Source organism: Trichogramma pretiosum, unplaced genomic scaffold (assembly GCF_000599845.2).
Source record: "Trichogramma pretiosum strain Unisexual culture from Peru unplaced genomic scaffold, Tpre_2.0 scaffold14, whole genome shotgun sequence".
Taxonomy (NCBI): domain Eukaryota; kingdom Metazoa; phylum Arthropoda; class Insecta; order Hymenoptera; family Trichogrammatidae; genus Trichogramma; species Trichogramma pretiosum.
The window spans coordinates 1,455,559-1,477,643 of record NW_019641706.1 but is presented as its reverse complement, the minus strand read 5'-3'; the positions used below and the strand labels follow the sequence as shown (position 1 = coordinate 1,477,643).

Sequence of the window (22,085 nt, the reverse complement as noted above, 5' to 3'; positions counted from 1 at the left end):
TTGGCCAACTTTTATCCACACATGCGTAACGAGCTACGTACTATAATATACTTGCACATATTTCTTCTAATTATTATTTGATCATTATTATTTATGATAGATCGTAATAAGAAGCAGTTTCGAATTTGAAGCTCTTATATTCATTAATTGTAAGTTCTAAGGAATCTAGTGATGGGCGCGAAATTTGTTTTGGTTTTCATTCGCGTACACTAATAAAATTATAACATTTCTTTTTGAAAATTAAAGATAAAAATAATGTAATTGTCAAAAAAAGCAAAAAGATGTAGTATTTACGTCACGCGTGGTTCCCAGGCGGTCATCCATCCAAGTACTAACCGCGCTCAACTTTGCTTATATTCGGTGATCAGACGAAAACCGCAGTTTTTTTTTTTTTTTTTTATTAATGATAAATATTTATTTATGTTAAAAAACTTGAACAATACAGTTGGTAATTAAACATTTACACAAAACCAGTAAGGTTACTTTTTTTTTACACAGAGTGGCTTAACGTTAGCACTCACTGTGATATTACATAAGGCTAGGTATTACAGACATTTGACGATTTATGCTTATGTGTACTAGACTGGAAGCAAAAAAAAAATTTTTTTTATTTCGCCCGGACCAAACGAAAAAGTGATCTATGTACCAAAAAAATAGTCTGTGCAAAATTTTAGCTCATATAAATTGAGATAACCCGTGCCGCCAGTCGCTTGAAGGTTTTTAAATTCGATTTAAATTAATTTTTACCGCTCCTTTACAGCGATATTCAAATGGCTCTGTAGCCGTCAATTTTCAAGCAAATAAAACTTCGAACCCGTCAAATTAAAAGTCTTGAAAAGACCTTTAATTTGCTTTTTTCAAAATTTTGATTGCTTCAAAATTAACTGCTGTAGAGCCGTTTGAATATTGCTAAAAAATAGAAAAAAATCGAAATTTTTCTATTTTTCTAATAGCTGAAGTTCACTCGGAGAAACACCAATTTTTCCTAAACTCCGGGGTATTCTTTCGTGTGGAATAAGCTAAAAAATGACGTAAGTTTCGACCAGAATATTGCATCCAAGCTCCGTACAGCGGCATTTTAAATATTCAATTTTTTCGTACTTTTTTTTCTTTCATCCGTCTAATAATTACACGCTTTTTATTATGAGAACATTCACAAAATACTGAAACATTTTCCAAATACTACTGATGATTAAAAGCATCTGAAGACCTATCTTTCAAGCCCCCTAATGAGCTTATAGGTGTCTCGGAGTTAAATCTACAGCCAAATTAAGAATATAATCATTAACGAAGTTGAAAAAGAGAATCGCGATTTCACAACGATAACAGAGTTGAACATTTTTTTTTCGATCACCCACAAAAATTGTTTGTAAAAACGAACGTTTTTATGCCCCCAGAGTCAAAAACAAAAATTGCAGGCTTGAAAACTCGTCGATCACGGACACTTTATTTTACTATTACGATTTTCGTTTGCAACTATTGTTATAGCCAAGCTGCAATTAGGACTTGAATATTCTACGGGTAAAAATCGAGTACCTAAGTTCTGAAAGATGACCCTCGTATAGTTAGAGAGGTCAAAATTACTGTCTAGCACGTTTACTGCACGGAGAGAAGAAATATAGTAATGATTTCTTAAAAATTTGGAAAAATTACTAAAGGTCTTAATAAAAGTGTGATATCTTTGACGTTAGGGTGAAAAGTTGCTATAAAATGTATAAAAATTATAAAAAATGAAATAAAAATTGAGAGAAATATAGTAAAAATTACAAAGGATTTTAGTAAATTTTTCCCTAACCTCGAAGATGTCAAACTTTTATTAAGACCTATAGCAATTTTTACTATAAATTTTTCTCCGTGTGGCACTATATTTGTAATGATGTAACATTTCACATCATTTAAGGACACATTTGTTACTTATGTACAATTGTTTTGAAACTATTTAAGATGACAAGTGATGAAAAAAAACTTTGTTTAGGATGTATAGAATAAGGCAAATGTTCCACAATATTGCTGAATATTTGTAAAAATGTTTTTAAAGAGTGAAAACAATCGATTCTGAGTTCAGGACAGGTCCAGGAGGGGACATTTTGTGTGTTTATCCGGCTGGCAAATCAATGTGGTCTTTTTTGATGGAAATTTTATAGTTGCGTAAGGTTAAATTCGTTGAAATGAAAGGTTCTGCCGTCTTAGTTTTCATTTTTTAAAAGTTTTCTAATAGCTACAATAACAAGACATGTCATATCACGCTTTTGAAATAATGCACCATATACTGTTTTAAATACCGAGTAAAATAAATGTCCGAGTAAATTTATTATATCTTTTTGAATACAAGAACTTTTTTAATAAAAAAAATTCCAAAACGAGAGAAACCTATAAAAACTGACCCTTTGAACATGGCTCATTTTCCAACAATGATCGTCAATAAATATCATTTACTTGTATTAATTTATTTATCATAAATTATATCTAATTCTAACTTTCAGTTATTTAATTATTAGTACATAAAATGACTATCTATCAAGTTGTTTTATTGTAATTATAAAGGGGGGGGGGGGGGANTAAAGGGGGGGGGGGGAATTGAAATTCAAAAACAATCAAGTAAATAGTGCTATTAACATTTTAGAAACTTTCCCAGCAATATAATGAATGCTTGATAGAAATTTGAAAGCGATCAGTTGGATAGTTTTTGAGATCATGAAGGACAATCAGATATGAACTACGTTTTTTATTTATGGATTCATTGGAATATTTATCATCTCAAATCGGCGATGGAATAATTTTGGATTCCGAATTTCCTAAAAACGGGTCAAGTCGCAAGTATTTGAAAGATCTCGAAATTATAAATACTCGATGCAGTTTTAGCTTAAAATGAATGCGCCAAACATGATTGTCAATATTGAAATGCTCATCGTCGCTTATATTCATTAATAATAATTTTTTAGGGCTTTGAAATAACTTTAATAAGATGACAAAAAAAGCACTAAAAGTCTTCAATTTTAACAAGCTCAGAAAATTTATGTTGCTCCGTAATCTTCTCAATTGTCTACGTCCATATCACGTTGAAAGCTACGGTTCTCGTCCGATCACCGAATATAAGCAACGTTGAGCGCGGTTAGTACTTGGATGGGTGACCGCCTGGGAACCCCGCGTGACGTAGGCGTATCATCTTTTGCCGTTTTTATGAAATATTTGATTTGTTTTTTAATTTAAAAATTATTTTGAAGCAATAGTATACTATTTGAAATTTAATTTTTTTCTTAGAGTTTGTACGACACTAGGACTGCAATCTACTTCGTAAGATAAAATAACGCTTATTTTACATTAAAACTTGTTCTTTTAATTGTATTTCAAGTTTGCATTACAAATTCGCTGTTTATCTTTTCATAATTTACATTTTTAATTACTTTTTGAGGACGGAGAGGGGGGGGGGGGGGGGTAAATTTTTTCAATTCAATATAGGCTTTTTTGATATCATGGCATGTATTTTCAACTAAAACAAGATGTTGAGTAGATCAATTTAAACTTATAAGCTCCAATAAAAAGCCCAAACAGGTTTCTGAATAAAACCAATCATTTGGTTAAGAAGAATGGATTGAAGGGCTTTCGATATTTTGTAAAAAAATAATTTTTAAATACTATTTCAATAATGAGCAAGAAAGTTTTTTCCAAAAAATTTCAATATTGAAAAAAAACATTTTTCAGAACAATTTATCGCCTTCACGTTTTATGCACATCATATTTTGGTCTTACCACCGGCAAGAATTTCCTCAAGTTTAATTGTTATTATGAATTCTCGTTTTACCTTTCATCGATGAATCGAGGTAAAAAGGGGTTACGATGTTGCAGGTCTTTGCAACAGTGAAAAACTTCAGAACCTATAACATGTAATTGAATGATACAAAGGCGCATCACGGGTAGGTAAGAATATGCTCTAAAGCATAGCAAACATTACACAAGCAAAAAAACATCGTGTAATTAATATCGGCAAGACTGTCAATAAGCGCAATACACCCTTACAATCAATTTTTTAATTGCCGAGTCAGAACACTCTTCGTCGATTTCATCGACTACGTGTAACGATTCGCAAAATACGCGTAAACGATGTCGTCTTAGCATCTCGACATTAGAAAACAAACTAAATAATTCGCCAACAAAATAAATAATTAGCTACTTTAAAAAATGTCTTCGGTATCTTGGCATTCGGAATATGCCGTTCAAATGTGCCGCTATTTTCTTCGACCGATCGGTCTGTGGGTGACCAACGAAAATTCATGGCGAGAAAAGTTTTTTAATAAACTTTTAACCGTGTCGACGTTCTCACTTCTATTGTTCCTCTTGATACCATGCGCGTTGCACACTTTTTTAGAGGAACCAAACATCGCCGTGAGAATGAAACTCATCGGACCAATGAGCTTCGCGGTGATGGCGATAATCAAGTACTCGTCGTTGACTCGCCTCACGAAACGCCTCGAAAAATGTTTCAAGTCCGTCGAGGAGGATTGGAAAAGCTCCGACTCTGCAGAAAGAAAGGTGTATCTCTTGAACTATTTACTCTCTCGGTGATAGGGTATAATGAAATTCGCTGCGAAAAATTCTCCAGGTATTGCATCGTCAAGCCAAGATAGGCAGGTTGTTGTCCATCTTTTCGGCTCTGCTGATGTACAGCGGCTCTTTCATCTTTTATCACGTCATCATGCCCGTAGCCGCAGTTCAAACGTTTTCAGCTAATCTAGAAGTGGCCCATGATTCATTGGATATCAACGGAAGCAGCAGTGCCACGAATGAGAAAAAATTGCGAATACTGACGTTTCCCACTTACGAAGCGTGGGTAAATCTCGACGACGAGATCGCGTATCAATTCGTCTACTTGATGCAATGCTTGTCCGGCTTCGTGATGGATACCATAACAGTGGGCACCTGCAGTTTGGCAGCGGTCTTCGTTACGCATACTTGCGCTCAGCTCGAGATCGTGGTCGAGATGTCGCGAAATTACGTCGACAGTCGGAAGAACGATAAAACGCCGAAAACGAGCGCGGAGCGACTGACCGTCTTGGTGAAAAAGCACTGCAGAGCTCTCAAGTAAACGCGACAAATAGTCGATGAACAATTTCTTTTGTCTTCTATTTTTATGAGATATGTTTCGACGCACAGATTTGCCACTCAAATCAAAGACTATCTCAATGGAATCTGTTTCGTTGAGTTTATCGGCTGCACGGCTAATATCTGCTTCGTAGGATACTATTGCTTGACGGTAATTATAATAATATTGATCGAATTATTTTATTATGTTACCGAAAAATTACATCTGAATTAGGAGCATTGGAAGATATAAAATTGAATTAAAGTGATGAGATAATAAATATAAAAAGATATGCTTGGTAGAAATTCTGAACATTTTATGAATAGTTTTTGACCAATTAGTAAGCTTTTTACACATAAAAGGGCCAGTAGAACTGAACATGAATTAATCAGATTTGTTGCGATTAAATGATAATTTTTCAATAATATAATAGTAATAGTAATCTACTTACAAGGATATTCTATTAGCATAACAATAAGAAATAGGTATTGAGAGAAAAATTCAACTGATAATTGATAATTGAAGTGTTAAAATATTGGTTCAGTAATGATGCTTTAAAGAACGAATTGAAGACGAAGAATAGGTAATATTATAGTGGTTCATGACAAAATGAATGATGTTTAAATATTTTATTGTTTTTCTCAAAATTAAAAGATAAATTTGTGAAAGATTTCCCAAAGTAACTGATATAATTACATAATATGACAATGTCGCCCTAGCGCAGGAAGGTATCTATTATTTCAATAGTATAGCAAGAAGGATACTTACTCGCGCGCAGAGGCAAAAAGGTATCTAACTCGAGTGCAGCGGCAAAAAGGCATCTAACTCGAGCGTAGAAGCAAAAAAGTAGTTTATTCAAACGAAGTGGCAAGAAAGTTTTGACGCGCCGAATTTAGGTTAGCAACGGTGCCGTAAATGATAAATTTTGTTTTGTACTAGAGCATAAAAGAGAAAAAAAATTGAGCTAGTGTAATGATTTTCATCCATTTGTAGTGCGAGGAAACAACTCAATCTCACCGCGATTTCGACTCAATTTGCCACTTATGGAGAACTTTATGTATGTTCTGAGAGGAAAGTAGGGGTTATCGGCTTTACATAACTTTGAATTAAATGTCGAATGCTGAATGTTGAAAGAAAATTTGATCATTTATGGCTGCATTACCAACCTAAATTCAGCGAGCAAAAACTTTCTTACCACTTCGTTTGAATGAGCTACCCTTTTTCTTCTACGCTCGAGTTAGATACCTTTATCTAACCTCGATGTAATCTATGATAAAAATATGTTATTTTACAAAAGTAGATGTAATTATCTTTGATTTGAGCCCACTTAGATATTCTTGCGATGTCCGTAAGTCCCTTTTGTTGTTATTGACAATTGAGGCGTTTTTAATAATCAAATGAACCGATTTCCAATGTTATATATGTCAAATTGAAGGTCTTGCAAGGACCTACAACTTTTGTTTGAAACTTTTTTTCATACAATGTATGGTTTTCAATCTGTAGCCGAAAAACCGATTTTCCTAATTTCAAAGGGCCTAATTGTTGAAATTCCAATCGACTCAACTGTGGCATTTGTTAGTACTTCATTTCTACCATCGAACCCTAACGAATCCCGGTGAGAAACGCTGGTTACGAATTTTTTCACGTTCAAAACTAATTTGACTGGACTATGACTATTTTGTTTAAATGATTTGTGACAAGTATCAGATCCGAAGGGTTTCAGGCAATGACGTACTCCATTTATGGGTCTTTTGAGATGACCGTTAATTCCGAATGATTTGTGACAAATATTAAACTCGAAGGGTTTGATACGTTCATGTACTACATTAATGTGCTTGTTGAGGCCACTTTTATCTCTAAATGATTTGGGACAATTATCACAATCAAAGGGTTTGATAAGATGATGAACTGTATTTATGTGCTTGTTGAGGTTACATTTGTGTCCAAATGGTTTGTGGCAAATCTCACATTCGAAGGGTTTACTGCGATTATGTACTGCGCTCACGTGAATTTTAAGGTGATGTTTTAGTCCAAATGATTTGTGACAAATATCACACTCGAAGGGTTTACTACGATTATGTACTGCATTAATGTGTTGATTGAGGTTTTCTTTTTTACTAAATGATTTGTAACATAACTCACATTCATATGCTCTAATGCCCTTAAGTGGTGAATTGATAAACAATCTGGGATTTGCGTCAAAATGACAATTATTATCATAATCAAATTGTTTTTTTACCAAAATTATCAAATTATCGTTCAAGTAATCAATTTGATTTACGTTTTCTTTTTTTCAATACGTGGATAACTTTGAAACTCAGTTTTGCTGATTGTTTTCGATAGAGACTTCCGTTCAAGTTTAACATATTTGCGCTCCAAATCTATGTATATTTTTTCATATAACGTTTCATTTAAGGCAATAGCCTCATTCAAGGGATTCGCCTAAAATTAAAGCAACAAACAATTAAAATTAAAAGTTTTATTTTGGTGAAAAATAAGAACATAATTAAAATCACTAAACTTACCGTTGTTTCGAAAACCGTGAGCATTGTAACGTTTTTGGTTTCGCTAGATTCTATGGAATCGAAATTGCAATTGTTGCCTGCATCTGACCAAGTATCGATCGGCTCTTCCTTCACTCTGAAAATAATTGAGTTTGATGATGCGATCGCTTTAAATAATATCATGACAAGCACGAAAAAGAATCTAAGCTACTCGTTGGTGATAAGTTCCCCTTTTACCGCCTACTTGCCGTTCCCAGTTATGTACTGCAATAAGTGAAAAACAAAACTGAGAAATTTATCTCTCAACCTACCAGCAGTGCAGTGTATAGTATACTACCTACATGATATTAGAAATGAAGTTCCACAAGTTATTGGAGTGAGAGTGTTAATAAAATAATTTTATAAAATGTATCTCTATACTCTTAAAATGTGACGGCTAGATTATACTTTCAAAGTAAACTTATGATTTTTGGAATCGCTATGCATTGAGAGCGAGTTTTTAAATTCCTAATAATGCGATCAAGTTTCTACGGCGCTTTTAATTATTATAAATAATTATAAAAATCATATATGTTAAAATGACCCAAAAGCGATCGCGAAAGTTCACTCTGTGAGCAGATGCTTCTTATTAGGTGTGAAATAGACATGCACATCAATAGTGCGATGGAAATCGATATCCAGATGAAGCGATGTCAGTTTAGCGGGAAAAACAATGAACTTAGGAATCCGCTATCAATTAGCACCGTCTGCCGTCAGATTCTCACGGACCGCCAGTTGCTGTCAAGTAATTTTACCCCAAAATTATGCAAAATCTGACGGTATATATTCAGGACCCCCGGAGGCCTCTGGGTGATTCGTCTATTACCGTATTCGTTGTGCGGAACTCACCGAATCATCCACCAGACCTACGTATTTTGTTTTTTAGTAGTTGAGTAAGCCTAGGTGTAAGTCAAATTTTTGTATTTGAATATATGAATGCCCGCATATAAATAAATCATAGTTGTGTGCTTGCACCCAGTTATAACGCCTACATATAGCACTCACTTGTACCTATAATCACTCATTGTCACCAACCACAATAAAATCTATATACTTATTTATTAAAGTGGCGTCTCCTCGCATCACGGAGTACTGGCGTAGATTTATGCGCTGAAAAGTGCTAGTATTGAATATTCTAAAACTTTTAAATTGTCAGTTATGGTAATCGTTAAGCCATCGTACATTTTGAGCATTTGTATAATTTATGAAAAATAAAAACTACACGTCTATTATAAATGAATTTTTCATTTATTTCAAACTTTCTAGGAATGGGAGAGAAAAGAACCAATAAGTATGGTCACTTACTTCATCCTCGTGATATCATTCACTTTAAATATTTTCATATTCTGTTTTATTGGTGAACATCTAGCTGAGCATGTAAAACTTTTTATTCAAATTCTAAATTGACTCGTTAATTAATACATTATCAAAATGAAATAAAAATGTAACTGCTGTCTTAGTGCAAACAACTAGATTCTGTTTACATGAATATTGATTGGTACAAATTGCCTGGAAAAGAAGTTGTCGATCTTTTAATGATCATAGCAGTATCTCGAAGGCCTGTCAAGTTGATGGCCGGGAGCTTTGCCGATTTGACACTGATCACGTTTTCCAGTGTAAGTTTCAACTTTATTAACGATCCGTGTGATTAAGTCTTCGGTTAAATTTTTAATTTTTTAGGTAATGAAAACTGCTTTCACATATTTCAATTTACTGAGGACCATAATATGATTATTGTATTCTATTCCTACGTAGTTATTCAAATAAAATAATAATTTCGATACACTCCGAGTATTACTGAAGTAACGTAGTTATTATTTATTATTATATCCGATGGGCTTTACTTATATTTTTAAATTCCATCAAATGCTAGAAATGAAAAACATACCAATCATACGAATTAAATTTGAGCTAACACCCTTAAAACGATGCTGTAGATGTAGAATGATTATACTGTATTTGAGTAATTAAGGTTTCAACGTATATTTTCTTTGTATACACCCTAGTATTATCTTCACATACTGAGAATGTGCCAGAGTAACAGCTAATGGACACCTTTAAATTTCACCTAACGCTCGAACCTATTGAATAAATTAGTCGTTCTTGGATCTGATCTGGCTCATACAATTCTTACCTTTCTGTAAACGAGCACGATGGAAATTTACAATCGAGAATATTTTATGCACAGTAGATTTTTTTTAAAATTGTTCGGTCTGTGGCCCTTTCAAAGCGGGAAATTCAATAAAATTCATCAAATAATGATGATGTTGCCACTTGGCACGCTTTTCATACCTCATGTAAAGAACAAATTTTTCTTCGATGATCAACCAAAATAACAAAGCTAAATTTATTATAAATTTTTTGATTCAGTGCGCAAAAGCTTATGAAACACGACACGATTTTCACATCTTTTTCGTGTGCATCATTAGCTTATTATTTTTTATGCATTACATTACCAAATTCTTGTACTTGTCATTGACAGAAAAACAGGTTTGCAAAGATATTACAAAAATTAAAATTGTTTTCAGGGTGAAAACTGGCGTTTCAAGCTGAAATTTAAACATAGTCATATAAATCGAAATAGTTAAAAATTTTTTTATTATAGTAAAACATGTTTATCGTACACTGATTTCACTTGTTTTGATCGCTATTTCCGAATTTCAGCTCGAAACACCGGCCTGAACCCTTAAAGAAACTAGCTTAAGAACTACCTTTCATGTCATATAGTTTCAACGTATGCTGAAAAAAATAGACAATGACTTCTCGCTCTTTAGTGATCGAAGTCTTCAAATCATCCACGATTATTCGAACAGTGCTCAAAAATTCAACATGTTCTACTCGAGTGAGTAAGCGATGTTTTCAAGACTCGGCATTAATTTAATGAATAATATAATGAAGGAATATTGAAATTTTGCAGTATACCTGATTTCGTCGGTAATAACTTTCAATTTAGGCGTTTTCATGCCCAGAGCACTGGATCTGATCATGCCCCTCAACGAGTCACGGCCGCTGCATCCAATCCGCGCTCTACGCTACTACATAGACGCTTTGGACGACAGTTTTTACTTCGTTCTGTTTCACGGCATGTTCTTCGATATGGTGTCGATCGTCGTGATCGTCGGCTTCGACACTCTACTAATCAATTGTGCTCAGCACGCGTGTGCCCTTTTCAAGATCGCTTCGATGGAAATTCGCGATTGTACCGAAGAGATCAATCAAAGCAACGAGAGGGTTAATTTGCTGACCCAGCGCTCGATGCAGAAAAATATTTATCACCGAAAAATTGTGAAAGCTGCGATTATTCACAAACACGCTTTGGAGTCAGTTTCGTATTTATAATCAAATTTTACGACGATTATAATGATTTTCAAATCCATGCAGGTTTTTCGATGTTCTCGAGTCTACGTATTCTTTGTTGAATTTTTTCATTATAGGAATTTCTTTGAGCACGGTAACTTTAGCGGAATTTGCTGTGAGTACGAAGTAATGGAATCGCGAAGGGAATCTAAAAAAATATAATCGTTGATGTTTTTGTCAAAGATTTTAGATCACGGGAGAGACGCGACAGACGTGATGATGCGATTTGCGTTGCTGGTGGCTGGACAATTTTTAAATATATTGTATCAAAATTATCCCGGACAACTGATCAAAGACCACAGCTTGGAAGTGCATGCTATATGGTTCATACCTAATTTGAAAATTTTTCTCGTTGAACATTTTTGATGAAATAATGACATTTTTATTAAAAGTTGCGAATGCCAATGGTACAAGGACGACGTGCCCGACGAATCAAAAAAGTTGCTCGTCATGATAATGCTAAAAAGTGCCAAGCCTAGCTGCTTGACTGCTGGTGGATACTTCGTACTAGATTTGCAAAACTATCTACAAGTACGTATACTTCTTGAAGACAGAAAAGTATAAAATAAATTTACACTTATAGAAAATTCGATCATATCGCCAAGAACTTGTTTGGGATTACGGTAAGAATCGAATAATACTGGTTGATTGTAGAATTCATTGCATTGCTCCTAATGTCCTCGAGAGTCACAAAGTCTCATTATAACGTAATTAAAGAAAAAAACGCGCGGGGGTTGGTGTAAGAATTATTCAGCTTTTTGCCGGAAAACCAAACATGTTCTTGGTAATGTACTTGAATTTTCTATGAGCGTATACGAGCTGGATCATCAAAAATTAAAAGCACCGTGAAAAGATATTAGTTACTTGCCTAATTAGAGTATTTTACTTTTTCTAGATTATGAAAGCATCTCTTTCATACTTTGCCTTTTTGAGATCCGTCAATTGAAATTCACGAAGCTGTAGATTCAAAAATTCATCCAGTCAAACGTAGTAAATACTGATAAATACGCACCGAAATTTTTCCAATTGTATTATGAATCCAAAGATATATTTTTTAATTTATAAATTATCATGCACATAAACGAATAAATGTTCGACTTCAGAAAATATCTGCATCGTAAAACTGATTTAGTTTCAATTTCAACTGTGTATCGAGACAAAGGTAAGCCTTTCGAGACGATGAATTTTTTAACGAAGAATGTACCAACGGCTCAAATCGATATTGCCAATTATAATCGACATAAACGTCGCGAGCATTAATTTTTTTTCTTGTACTCTTTTGCACAGATATCGTCTTAAAAGCTTACTTTGCCATGCAAATTGCCTTTTTTACTAACTAAAGAAAATGTGCGCGTTATGATCAAGCTTTTCTTCTATTATTCTGCACACATTCTCCGATACAAGCTACACAAAGTTTATATTTTAAAAAACACCGAAATGCTGGGGGAAGAATCGAGCTACGCCATCCAGATGAATCGTTACTTTTTAAAACCCATCGGGATCTGGCCCGTGGGCGAGGATGCCTCGGGCCTCGTGAAAACTCTGCGCGACGCCAACGTCGTCGCTTGCTTCTGGCTGATATGCTTTCTGCTGGTGCCCTGCGCCCTGCACACTTTTCTCGAGGAGCCCAATCCCAACATCAAGCTCAAACTCATCGGACCGATGAGCTTTTGCCTGATGGCGCTGGCCAAGTATTGCTCGCTGGTCGGCTACATCCCGGAGATCGCCGCCTGCTTCGAGCACGTCGAGCAAGATTGGACCATGTATCGACGCACCAATTCTCAGGTATTTTTGAAATTACACGTTTCAATATTTTTGTCTTCTAATAATTTTTGTTAATTTAAGTACGAGCTGCGCACGATGCGGCGAAATGCCAAAATCGGACGAAAGTTGGCCCTGCTGTGCGCGGCCTTTATGTACGGCGGTGGCTTCTTTTATCACACCATCATGCCCCTGTCGTCGGGCAAAATCGCCACGACGGAGTTCACGCAGAGACTGCTCGAACTGCTGTCCGAAAACAATACGGATCTCGAGCACATGGGACATGGTAAGATGTTAAAAATATTTACATCCAAATTAATGTAAAAGCGATGGAAGTTTTTTTCTTTTAAATATAGGAAAACTTCATTTTAGGTTTATTCAAGATTTTGTCTTTTAGGATGTAAATGTAAAAAGAGCGAACAACCATGAAGTCTTCGTGCTTCATAGTGAATAACTTATACAATTGTTTTTACTTTGCCGATTGCGTGTTCACAGATAAGTTTATTCGACATCTAGCGGTGGAGTTTGAATTAAATGATGATTGAAAAATAAATCATCATTGAAAAGTTGCTTTTTCGCCGGAATAATTTAATTTAATTATAGGACGAAATTTTTCTTGTTCAGTTTTGTTTTAAAATTACTGCATGTGATTGGATTTGCATGCAATTTAAGTTTGATCGTAAAATCAGTTGCGATAATATGGGTTTGAGTTTTATAAAACCCTATTGGGATCTGAGATGGAGGCGGGCCTAACACGAAATGATCCGAGTGTCCCATGTGTTTACTGTATCTATACATATCGATCTCAGATCCCAATAAAGATATCTAGGGTTCTTTAAAAAACGATGCATTTTCATGCACAAAAATAAAAAATCTCTCGAACGAATTTCTCCCCGAACAAAGACTTTGAAATAATACCTCGAATGAATCTAGCATCGGTGACTGTAGTTCCAAACCTTTTTTTTTCTCGTACACGCGCACAGGTCCCCGAGCCTTGACCTATCCGATCTACGCGCGTCTGCTGAACGTCGAGCGCAGCCCCGTCTACGAGATCGTGTTCGCCGTGCAGACGGTGTCGGGCTTCGTGCTCTACACCATCACCATAGGCGCCTGCAGCCTCGCCGCGACCTTCGTCGTGCACGTCTGCGCCCAGCTGCAAATAGTCATGGACCTGCTGGGCAATCTGGCCGATGGAACGATCGAGGATGGTGGTGGCGGTGGACTCGGAGTCGACGTCGAGGCCCGATTGAACGACAAAATAGCCACGATCGTCGAGCGACACTTGCGAGCTCTCACGTATATAATGATAAATTATTTAGCAGCAGTTATGTGGGCATAACGTTATAAGGGACTTTCGTGTGTGATTTCAGCTTCGCCGAGCGCGTCGAGAACAATCTCAATGTCATATGCTTCGTCGAGTTCATAGGCTGCACTATGAATATATGCTTTCTTGGATATTATTTCATCACGGTAAAAAAAAAAAAAAAATAAATAATAGAAACGAAATTGATAAGTCATGCCTGCTAGCCAAAATAATACCTGTTATGGTGTTAAAAAGTAAAAGTATACTGAGAAATATAGTCATCTCCGCCCATCATGTTATTTCATTGTATGGATGGAATATTTAGTTGAATTTACTAAAAATTTATTTTCGATTAAATAATGAGTTGATTTTATGAAACATACAATTTTTTGTGTGACAATTAACACCAATTTATTAGCAGTTTTTGAATCAGTCAACTAACATTTGATTGAATAGAAATATTTAGTGAATGCAACAAAATATTCGTTGTTTCTATTGAACCAGATATTTTTTCAAATATGCATAAAATTTACCACTCATTATATTCTATTACGCAGGAGTGGGAAAGCAGAAACACAATCAGTACGATGACTTACTGTATTTTACTCGTGTCCTTCACGTTCAATATTTTTATCTTCTGCTACATCGGCGAAATTCTGACAGAACAGGTACGGTACTTTTGGCAACACACGTGTGGATGTGCTATTTCCAGTGACACTTGCAGTTGCAGCACTAGCCGTAAGCGAGTGCCACAATGAGTTTTCAATTGAAAAAGCACATTCCCCTCGGTTGCAATAAATATTTTAGAGCACGATAAACTAGCAGCACAGTAGGCAGTTTGTAGGTTATTTAGTGTTATAAATGGGCTATTTTTTTGACACGAGTCATATCGAATTATCGAGTGAATTATTTTTGTTGTCGCGAATGTGCAGTGCTTGCGCGTGGGCGAGGCGGCTTATCGCGTCGATTGGTACAAGTTGCCGTGCAAAAAAGCTCAAGGATTGATACTGATACTGGCGGTGGCGAATCGTTGCCCGGCGAAGATCACCGCGGGTAAATTAGTCAATCTGTCGCTTGGTAGCTTCTGCAACGTAAGTGTCTATTCCGTACAAAAAAAAGAAAGTGAGTAAGACAATTTTTTGCTGTAACTTTATCTTGATTCAGGTGATCAAGACGGCGGCTACGTACTTGAATTTATTGAGAACTGTCATGCTGTGATTAGTAACAATTACATCGATATTGTTTGTAGTTCTTTGGGAGAAAATCATTGTTTCTTCATGTTACAGTTAACGATTGTCGAAAGTATTTTAATTGTGAGTTTTCAGATATGAGAATGCGCGAGAAAAAAGTGTTTTTAGTGATTTAAAATCCGTAACAATAAACGGAAGATATAAAAAAAACAATTGATTTGAAATTTGATTAAAGAATGTTTTGCTTGCTTCGGTTTTTTTCCGATACTTACGCCCGCATGCCAATTGCAGATATTCCATTTTTGAGTACAATTAGTCATTTATATATTGCATTTGGATCGTTAATTCTCAATTATTTTTCAAACAAATCAGCCGTGAAAAAGAAATTAAGAAATTGTATCAGAAAGAAGTGTGCGTGAGGTCATAATCAGATCGACATAAGTAGATATACACGGAAAAACCGGCGAAGAGGCGCGCGAAGCAGCTCCGCGAGCTCGTTCTGTTATTTTTTTTTTTTGTGTATCAAGCGAGCATACGGCGTGTAGCAGCGTGTTGCTCTTCGTTAGTCTTTCAGTGTATGCCGAGTAAAGAAGTCGTACAAAAATACGGGGAAAAAAAGAGAGTTCGCGTTCTTTCGACACACATACATATGAAAACATTGTAACGCAGTCGACATCGCGACAAACTCGCAGACGTTTATTATCGCAGTGCAATAGACGAACTCGCGGATAGTTTATCCGAGATATTTATAGTATAATAATTGAAATTAAAAGAAACAGAGAACAATGGATCGCTTGAGTGGCAAAGTGGCCGTGGTGACCGGTGCCTCGGCGGGTATCGGTTTGGCCATAGCCAAGGAACTTCTGCGTCAAGGTATGACGGTCGTCGGTCTGGCTCGAAGAAAAAGTCTCATGGAGGTAAAGTGAAATAAAACGTTTTTGTGCATGCCTATACACACTTAGTTTCGAGCTATTTATATAACACTCGAATTTTATCGCTCTGTGTCAATAAGGAGAGATTAGGGGGCGGCATCATCAAGAGCGGTGAATTTCGAGCGATCGAGTGCGACGTGAGCAAAGAGGAGAGCGTCAAGGAAGCCTTTCAACAGATCGAGCGCGATTTAGGCGCGCTGCACGTACTGATCAACAATGCTGGCATTTTCCGGCTCAACTCTTTGGCCGGTATGATTTTTATTTTTTTTATTATTTTTTTTACCACGCGCGACGATGATATAATATCGAACGATTCGTTGTAGATGCCGACATCAAGGACATAAGGGAGCAAATCGACGTCAATGTACTCGGCTTGGTACATTGTTCGCGCGAGGCCATCAGAATCATGAAGGACAAGGACCTCGAGGGCCACATCGTAAATATGAACAGGTGATCTCACGAGTTCTATGTGAATTTTTTTTTCTAGACGTTGATCAATTGACCGACTTTTATTATCATTCGACAGTATCCAAGGTCATAGAGTACACACCGTGCCTGGTTTGAATTTCAACGTCTACTCGGCGACGAAGCACGCCGTGACCGCCATCACCGAGACCCTCCAGAAGGAGCTGTTAGGAGGCAAGATTCGCGTCACGGTAATCTTACGCTTCTGTACGTACAAAAATCGTTGATTCTCCTTTTTCAAGCTTTTATACTTTATAATACAGAGCATCAGCCCGGGGGTGGTGAAATCCGAGATTTTCGAGGAGACCAACGTCGACAAGTCGGAGTACTCGCATTATCCGACCTTGAACTCGAGCGACGTGGCCGAGGCCGTGGCTTTCATCGTGTCCAGGCCGCAGCACGTGCAGATCACCGAGATGACCATTCGACCACTTGGTGAATTGATATAGAGTGGAGAGAGCAAGAGAAAAGATTTGTTTGAAGGATCACTTTAATATTCAATATTCTTTGACAAGCATAAACAAAAAAAAAATTTGAATAAAAAAATGAATTTACAACATACACATGTTTTACAAAAAAAAAAAATAAATAAATAAATAAATAAAATAAACAAACTACACTGGTACATAGTTTAAACTTATGAAATATGACGAAAAGAATTATTCTTTATAAAAGCCATACGTTTTTAAACGTACTTTAATACAAACAGCAGTGAGTAAATTACACATTATTCAATAGCGTTGAAAGGTAAACAATGAAACAATTAATTAACAGATATCAATACTAATAAAATACATCATAACCAGAGATTATTTATAGAAGTCACATAACTATTTTTTAGTTAATGTACATAATCCAGGGCCAGAAGATTTTTTACTAGGTTGTTTACTACTTTTTTGTGTGAAGTATTCACTTTTTGTCGGTCGCTTGGGGATGAAAGTTGTTTGAGTAGAAGATGAAGCTTTATTTGTGCTTGTACTTGGTGTTTGGCCAGTGCAATAACTAAAGGTTTCATTATAGAAATAAAGCATAGCAATATCAACTTAATTAGTACTTACTTCCTCATCGGCGTAGAAACGTAATTGGTAAAATTATCGTATTTAAACTTTTTGGATCTCCTGTGGCTTCTGTAATTCGACCTTTTATACGGCCGGTGTGGATTGTACGCCCTGTTTGGCGTCCACTCGGTGTCGACCTCCCAATTTTGTTGTGTTAGTTCTGTATCATCAATAAAATCATCTATCACAATAGTATTGTTAACAACAGGCTCTTTGTACGTTGTATTTGGTAACTTCAGCAGTCCTATCAATTCAACACAAAAATTTTTATTTAAATTATAGATACAGCATGTAATCGAATGACATTCAGTACCTTCTTTTTCTATCGCGAATTTCTGAGTTATGTCCAACAAAGCTTTTCCGTATTTTTCGAAATTAGCTTTAGTTACGTGCGGTATACGAAGCATATCTTCTTTTTTCTTAGGCAATTGCTTGCTCATAACTCGCAGAGCTTCAATGTTCATTATAGAATTGGCTGAAACATTAAGGGCACCCGCGATACCATTTACCATTGTGCATAGCTCGGTATAACATTGATTCTCTATTTGCAACAGTTCAGCATTCGTTTCAGATTGTGCAGTTGAGGTGGCAGGCACGACAATCGTCTTGCGTGCCGATACGGCTCGTTTTCTTTGTAAGAATATCTAAAATAAATCATAAATGAAAATGAATGATTCGAATAAAAGATTGGTGTTTTGAGTTATAAAAACTTCATATTTGTTTGTACCTGTACGTTATTTGTATTGAGCAGTTCAGGAGCATTCTTTCCTACAGTTACATAGCCAGTCATAATGTTATTGTTTGGAAGCATAACTTCGCAAAGGTACTCTCCCACTAGCAAATTGTGCAATATTCTTTCAACTTCATTTTTCGTTAGTGATTCTCCTTTACCATACCATGGTTTATAAACGTTGCCAAGTTTGTAAGCGAATGGCGATACATCGCAGCCTTTGAAAATATCGACCACTTGTAAAAGCGTGACATTATACTTTTTCAAACTGTCCAGAGATTGTATCAATCTTATAAGGTCACGAGCATCTTCCGTAACATCCAGATTTTCAAATTGATCCTGTTAAATGGTGAAAATTAGAAAAGTATTATTTTAGAATGAAAAAATTTGAAATGAAACTTACATGAGTTTTGCAATTATCACATGTAGTAGTAATATTTTCAATACACTGCTGACGGTCAAATTTTTCACCAAAGTAATTTAGTTGTAAAACTCGTCGACAATCTGATAGGTTTTCACAGAAATTGACTATTTTATACAAATTGTCCATATGTATATCATAAGCCTGGGGATTTGACAACTTCAAATCGGCCATCAAGAATCGATAGCGATAAATATCACCGTAAGAATACAGTAGTATACAATCGGCCGGCTCACCGTCACGACCGGCTCGGCCACTTTCTTGGTAGTATCCTTCAATAGACTTGGGCATTGCTGCATGAATGACAAAACGTACATTTGGTTTGTCAATGCCCATTCCAAAGGCTATTGTTGCACAAATTACTTTAACCTATTCGCAAATAATGATTTATTAAAAATTTATCCTGAAAATAGTTATGGCGAATAATCATGTGGTCATAGATTTCTCACTTTTTCAGATACCCAATGCATTTGCCTCTCAGTTCGGAGTTTATCTTCAAGTCCAGCGTGATAACTGATTGCTGAAATGTTCCTATCTTGCAGTAATTTAGCTAACTCATCACAATCTCTTCGTGATATACAGTATACAATTCCACTGGCTCCTTGAAATTTTGTTCTAATTAATTCTAATACTTGTTGAAATTGCGATTTTGGTTTTTTTAACATAATTGTATAACGTAGATTAGGTCTGTTGAAACTTGATATAAACCTAAAAAAATTATTTCAGTTATGAATTATAACTGTAAAAATCTATCATTACTGTGTAATATACAACTACAATACCATTTGGGGGAATTCAAATGTAGTTGGTTTAGAATATCACTTCTGACCCTTGGAGTGGCTGTTGCAGTGAGAGCAATAATAGGAACATTAGGAAATTTGTCTCTGAGCACACGAAGTTTTGTGTAATCTGGACGAAAATCGTGTCCCCATTGACTAACACAATGAACCTCGTCAATGACAAATCTTGAAAGTCGACCTTTGCGATAAAGTTGTCCCAGCGTAGTACCAAGTTTGCTGGATGCAGATAATTTTTCTGGAGTGATATAGAGTAATTTGAGATCACAATTATCATCTTTGAGGCTGTGGTAAATTTCCGCAACTTGATCTTCATTTAGATCTCCAGTTAAATATGCTGCAGGAATCTGAAATAAATTTTTTATTTCATAAATGATGCAATTAAAAAATTAATTCGAACTTTTTTATAAAGTTTTTAGTTACATCAAGGGAAGATAGTTTTTGCGTTTGGTCTAATATCAAGCTTCTCAGAGGAGATATTACAATTGTTATACCAGGTGCCAAAAGAGCTGGTAATTGATAACATAAAGATTTTCCACCCCCTGTAGGCATCAGAATGAAACAATCCAAATTCAATATTATAGCATTTATTGCTGGAAGTTGATTTGGACGAAACTGATGTAATCCAAATTTATTTTTGAATAACTAGAACATGTCATCAAACAAGATATTATGAATTCACATTACTTACAAATTTTTACAATATAACAAAATAACATTTAAAAATACTTACATGTAGCAAATTTCGACTGTGAGGAAAATCAAAATTATTAAAATTGGGATCATTACCATCATCTTTTACATTACCAATAAAACTGACTGTTTGAGCAGCACAAATATTTGAAACTGCTTCTTTATTTACCCCAGGAGCTAGTATATCGTCAAATTCTATAATAAATTCAACAGTAAATGTCAAAAAGTAGTAAATAAAATAATTTTACCAACTAAAGCAGTATATAAGCAAATTTTACCTTCTGAATCATTCCAACAGAAACCTTTCTTTATTAATTCATTTGGATCAACTTTCAAGATATCTTCATCGATAAATTTATTATAATTACTTTGAATATTATTTTTTTTATTTTCCACAGAAGTTTTTGCTGTGCATGTAGGTAAAGATTCAATTTGAGTTTTTGATCCATTCATCCAATTGTTATTAATGCCAATAGTATTGACAGATTTGTTAATAATGTTTCCATTTCCTACTTTTAAAGTTAAATTTTGAGCATTTTTGGAAGGAAGTATAAGCTCTGCTGATGCAGAGTAAGTAGGCTTTGAACTTTGAGAATCCGATGAAAGACTAATATGATCATCGTTGTACTTTAGTATTCTGCTATTTGTTTGCTTCACACGAGCTTTTATATTGTTTACAAGAATCTTGAGACGCTCAAATACTTCAGCATCGTAACCTGGCAAATTTGCCAATAATGGTTGTGGGACTTTACATAAAATATTGTAAAAATGGTCATACGCTTGGATTTGTAAGTCTTGAAGATTTAATTTTTCTGCATTAAGCAGTTTCTGTGACCTCTGTAAGAAAATGTATTGAAAAACATAAATTACGAAAATAAAAAGTTACTCGGTCGTTTTACCGCTCTAGAAGGTTTCATCACGGGATTACTCTTGACCTCCTTAATCCACTCGTTCAACTTCGCATCCATCCCCAAATCTTCGTATTGGTAACCGGCTAAATTCACGACGAAGTAATCGTCCTCGGTCTGCTGCGGGCCGGAGGAGGACATCTGCACGCACTCCGCGGCTCTTCGTTCGCTCCGTGGCTTCGACGTCGGCTGGATCGGCAGTGTGTCGCTCTGGGTGTCGCCGCTGGGGCTGCGAATCATCCGCTCGATCAGGCAGCTCACGCTGCTGGGCGACGAGGTCGTGCAACTGCTGCAGTTAAGGATATTCTCGTCGATCGACTCGTTCTCGTAGGTCGCGGCTTCGGCGGCCTTGGTCGAGGCGTTCGAGCGCGGGCGACGTTCCGATGTTTTATCCGGTCGATTGTTGTTGTCGTCGCTTGCGCCCCGCGCAAAATTGCTCGTCGTGGCTCGACCGCCGACGCTCGTCCTGCCATTGAACTCGGTTTCGAAAGAGAGAGATGATATAGAGCTCATTGTTGATCACACATATATGTATAAATATTGTCCGCGACACACAATTTTCTCTCGCGAGATGAGAAACGCGTATACTACACTTATACTTTACTGCGCATGGAATCGAATCGTTTCGAATCTGAAAAATCCTAGCGATCAACTGCCTTCAACTAACGCAAATTGCGTGCATCTACGGAAAACGGATACTAGGATAAGTTATAACTGCCTGCGCCGAAAATTGGTCGAATTCTGCCAGAAGCGCTTGAAAAGAGCGCCACGGAAATTCTCGATAAAGTCAGCCTCCCGATTCTGCAGTTACCAGTTTCCCACTGTACATTTTGAGTGTATATACTAC

General features: G+C 36.0%; 4 protein-coding genes and 1 non-coding gene across 8 annotated transcripts; 4 read left to right on the top strand and 1 right to left on the bottom strand.

Annotated features, from left to right (window-relative positions):
- Positions 1-3,041: 3,041 nt before the first annotated feature.
- On the top strand, positions 3,042-3,160 carry LOC111694527. Its single transcript, XR_002763657.1, has one exon. It is a non-coding gene; the product is annotated as a 5S ribosomal RNA (ribosomal RNA).
- Positions 3,161-4,115: 955 nt separating this feature from the next.
- On the top strand, positions 4,116-9,425 carry LOC106656830 (odorant receptor 4-like). Its single transcript, XM_014377983.2, has 6 exons — positions 4,116-4,530; positions 4,601-5,079; positions 5,152-5,251; positions 8,890-9,000; positions 9,084-9,239; positions 9,304-9,425. Exons 1-6 carry the CDS (start codon positions 4,180-4,182, stop codon positions 9,352-9,354), a joined length of 1,248 nt encoding a protein of 415 aa, XP_014233469.1. The 5' UTR covers positions 4,116-4,179; the 3' UTR covers positions 9,355-9,425.
- Positions 9,426-9,776: 351 nt separating this feature from the next.
- Positions 9,777-11,982, top strand: LOC106656829 (odorant receptor 67c-like). The gene is made up of 8 exons (XM_023463000.1): positions 9,777-9,920; positions 9,994-10,113; positions 10,351-10,465; positions 10,541-10,943; positions 11,005-11,099; positions 11,183-11,303; positions 11,373-11,511; positions 11,876-11,982. The coding sequence occupies exons 1-8, from the start codon at positions 9,777-9,779 to the stop codon at positions 11,924-11,926; spliced, it is 1,188 nt and encodes a 395-aa protein (XP_023318768.1). The 3' UTR covers positions 11,927-11,982.
- A 398-nt stretch (positions 11,983-12,380) lies between these two features.
- Positions 12,381-17,158, top strand: LOC106657151. Of its 3 annotated transcripts, XM_023462997.1 has the most exons (11): positions 12,381-12,765; positions 12,826-13,027; positions 13,725-14,037; positions 14,112-14,211; positions 14,602-14,712; positions 14,977-15,135; positions 16,008-16,151; positions 16,247-16,415; positions 16,490-16,616; positions 16,693-16,822; positions 16,895-17,158. In XM_023462997.1, the coding sequence occupies exons 1-11, from the start codon at positions 12,418-12,420 to the stop codon at positions 17,078-17,080; spliced, it is 1,989 nt and encodes a 662-aa protein (XP_023318765.1). In that variant the 5' UTR covers positions 12,381-12,417; the 3' UTR covers positions 17,081-17,158. The 3 variants fall into 3 exon arrangements, with proteins under 3 accessions (XP_023318765.1, XP_023318767.1, XP_023318766.1); XM_023462999.1 differs by lacking the exon at positions 14,977-15,135 and having other exon boundaries at positions 16,014-16,151; positions 16,895-17,156; XM_023462998.1 differs by lacking the exon at positions 14,977-15,135 and having other exon boundaries at positions 16,895-17,156.
- Positions 17,159-17,328: 170 nt separating this feature from the next.
- Positions 17,329-22,044, bottom strand: LOC106657150 (Bloom syndrome protein homolog). 2 transcript variants are annotated; one of them, XM_023462996.1, is made up of 11 exons: positions 21,230-22,044; positions 20,609-21,167; positions 20,371-20,525; positions 20,061-20,282; positions 19,623-19,984; positions 19,290-19,548; positions 18,823-19,209; positions 18,417-18,758; positions 18,003-18,333; positions 17,690-17,933; positions 17,329-17,609 (listed from the first exon to the last, which is right to left on the bottom strand). In XM_023462996.1, exons 1-11 carry the CDS (start codon positions 21,749-21,751, stop codon positions 17,462-17,464), a joined length of 3,531 nt encoding a protein of 1,176 aa, XP_023318764.1. In that variant the 5' UTR covers positions 21,752-22,044; the 3' UTR covers positions 17,329-17,461. The 2 variants fall into 2 exon arrangements, with proteins under 2 accessions (XP_023318764.1, XP_014233989.1); XM_014378503.2 differs by having other exon boundaries at positions 17,342-17,633.
- Positions 22,045-22,085: the final 41 nt, after the last annotated feature.

What these genes read in the sequence shown, in the direction of transcription:
- LOC106656830 (XM_014377983.2), top strand. Translation starts at nt 4,180, where the DNA reads ATGTCTTCGGTATCTTGGCATTCGGAATATGCCGTTCAAATGTGCCGC. An exon ending in TAGGATACTATTGCTTGACG is followed by an intron (nt 5,252 to 8,889) that starts GTAATTATAATA and finishes CAAACTTTCTAG; the next exon opens with GAATGGGAGAGAAAAGAACC. An exon ending in GTGAACATCTAGCTGAGCAT is followed by an intron (nt 9,001 to 9,083) that starts GTAAAACTTTTT and finishes CTGCTGTCTTAG; the next exon opens with TGCAAACAACTAGATTCTGT.
- LOC106656829 (XM_023463000.1), top strand. Translation starts at nt 9,777, where the DNA reads ATGGAAATTTACAATCGAGAATATTTTATGCACAGTAGATTTTTTTTA. An exon ending in ATTCACAAACACGCTTTGGA is followed by an intron (nt 10,944 to 11,004) that starts GTCAGTTTCGTA and finishes AAATCCATGCAG; the next exon opens with GTTTTTCGATGTTCTCGAGT. An exon ending in TTGGAAGTGCATGCTATATG is followed by an intron (nt 11,304 to 11,372) that starts GTTCATACCTAA and finishes TTTTATTAAAAG; the next exon opens with TTGCGAATGCCAATGGTACA.
- LOC106657151 (XM_023462997.1), top strand. Translation starts at nt 12,418, where the DNA reads ATGCTGGGGGAAGAATCGAGCTACGCCATCCAGATGAATCGTTACTTT. An exon ending in CCGGCTCAACTCTTTGGCCG is followed by an intron (nt 16,416 to 16,489) that starts GTATGATTTTTA and finishes GATTCGTTGTAG; the next exon opens with ATGCCGACATCAAGGACATA. An exon ending in CACATCGTAAATATGAACAG is followed by an intron (nt 16,617 to 16,692) that starts GTGATCTCACGA and finishes ATCATTCGACAG; the next exon opens with TATCCAAGGTCATAGAGTAC.
- LOC106657150 (XM_014378503.2), bottom strand. Translation starts at nt 21,751, where the DNA reads ATGAGCTCTATATCATCTCTCTCTTTCGAAACCGAGTTCAATGGCAGG. An exon ending in ACAGTCGAAATTTGCTACAT is followed by an intron (nt 20,283 to 20,370) that starts GTAAGTATTTTT and finishes GACATGTTCTAG; the next exon opens with TTATTCAAAAATAAATTTGG. An exon ending in ATTCGCGATAGAAAAAGAAG is followed by an intron (nt 17,934 to 18,002) that starts GTACTGAATGTC and finishes TTGAATTGATAG; the next exon opens with GACTGCTGAAGTTACCAAAT.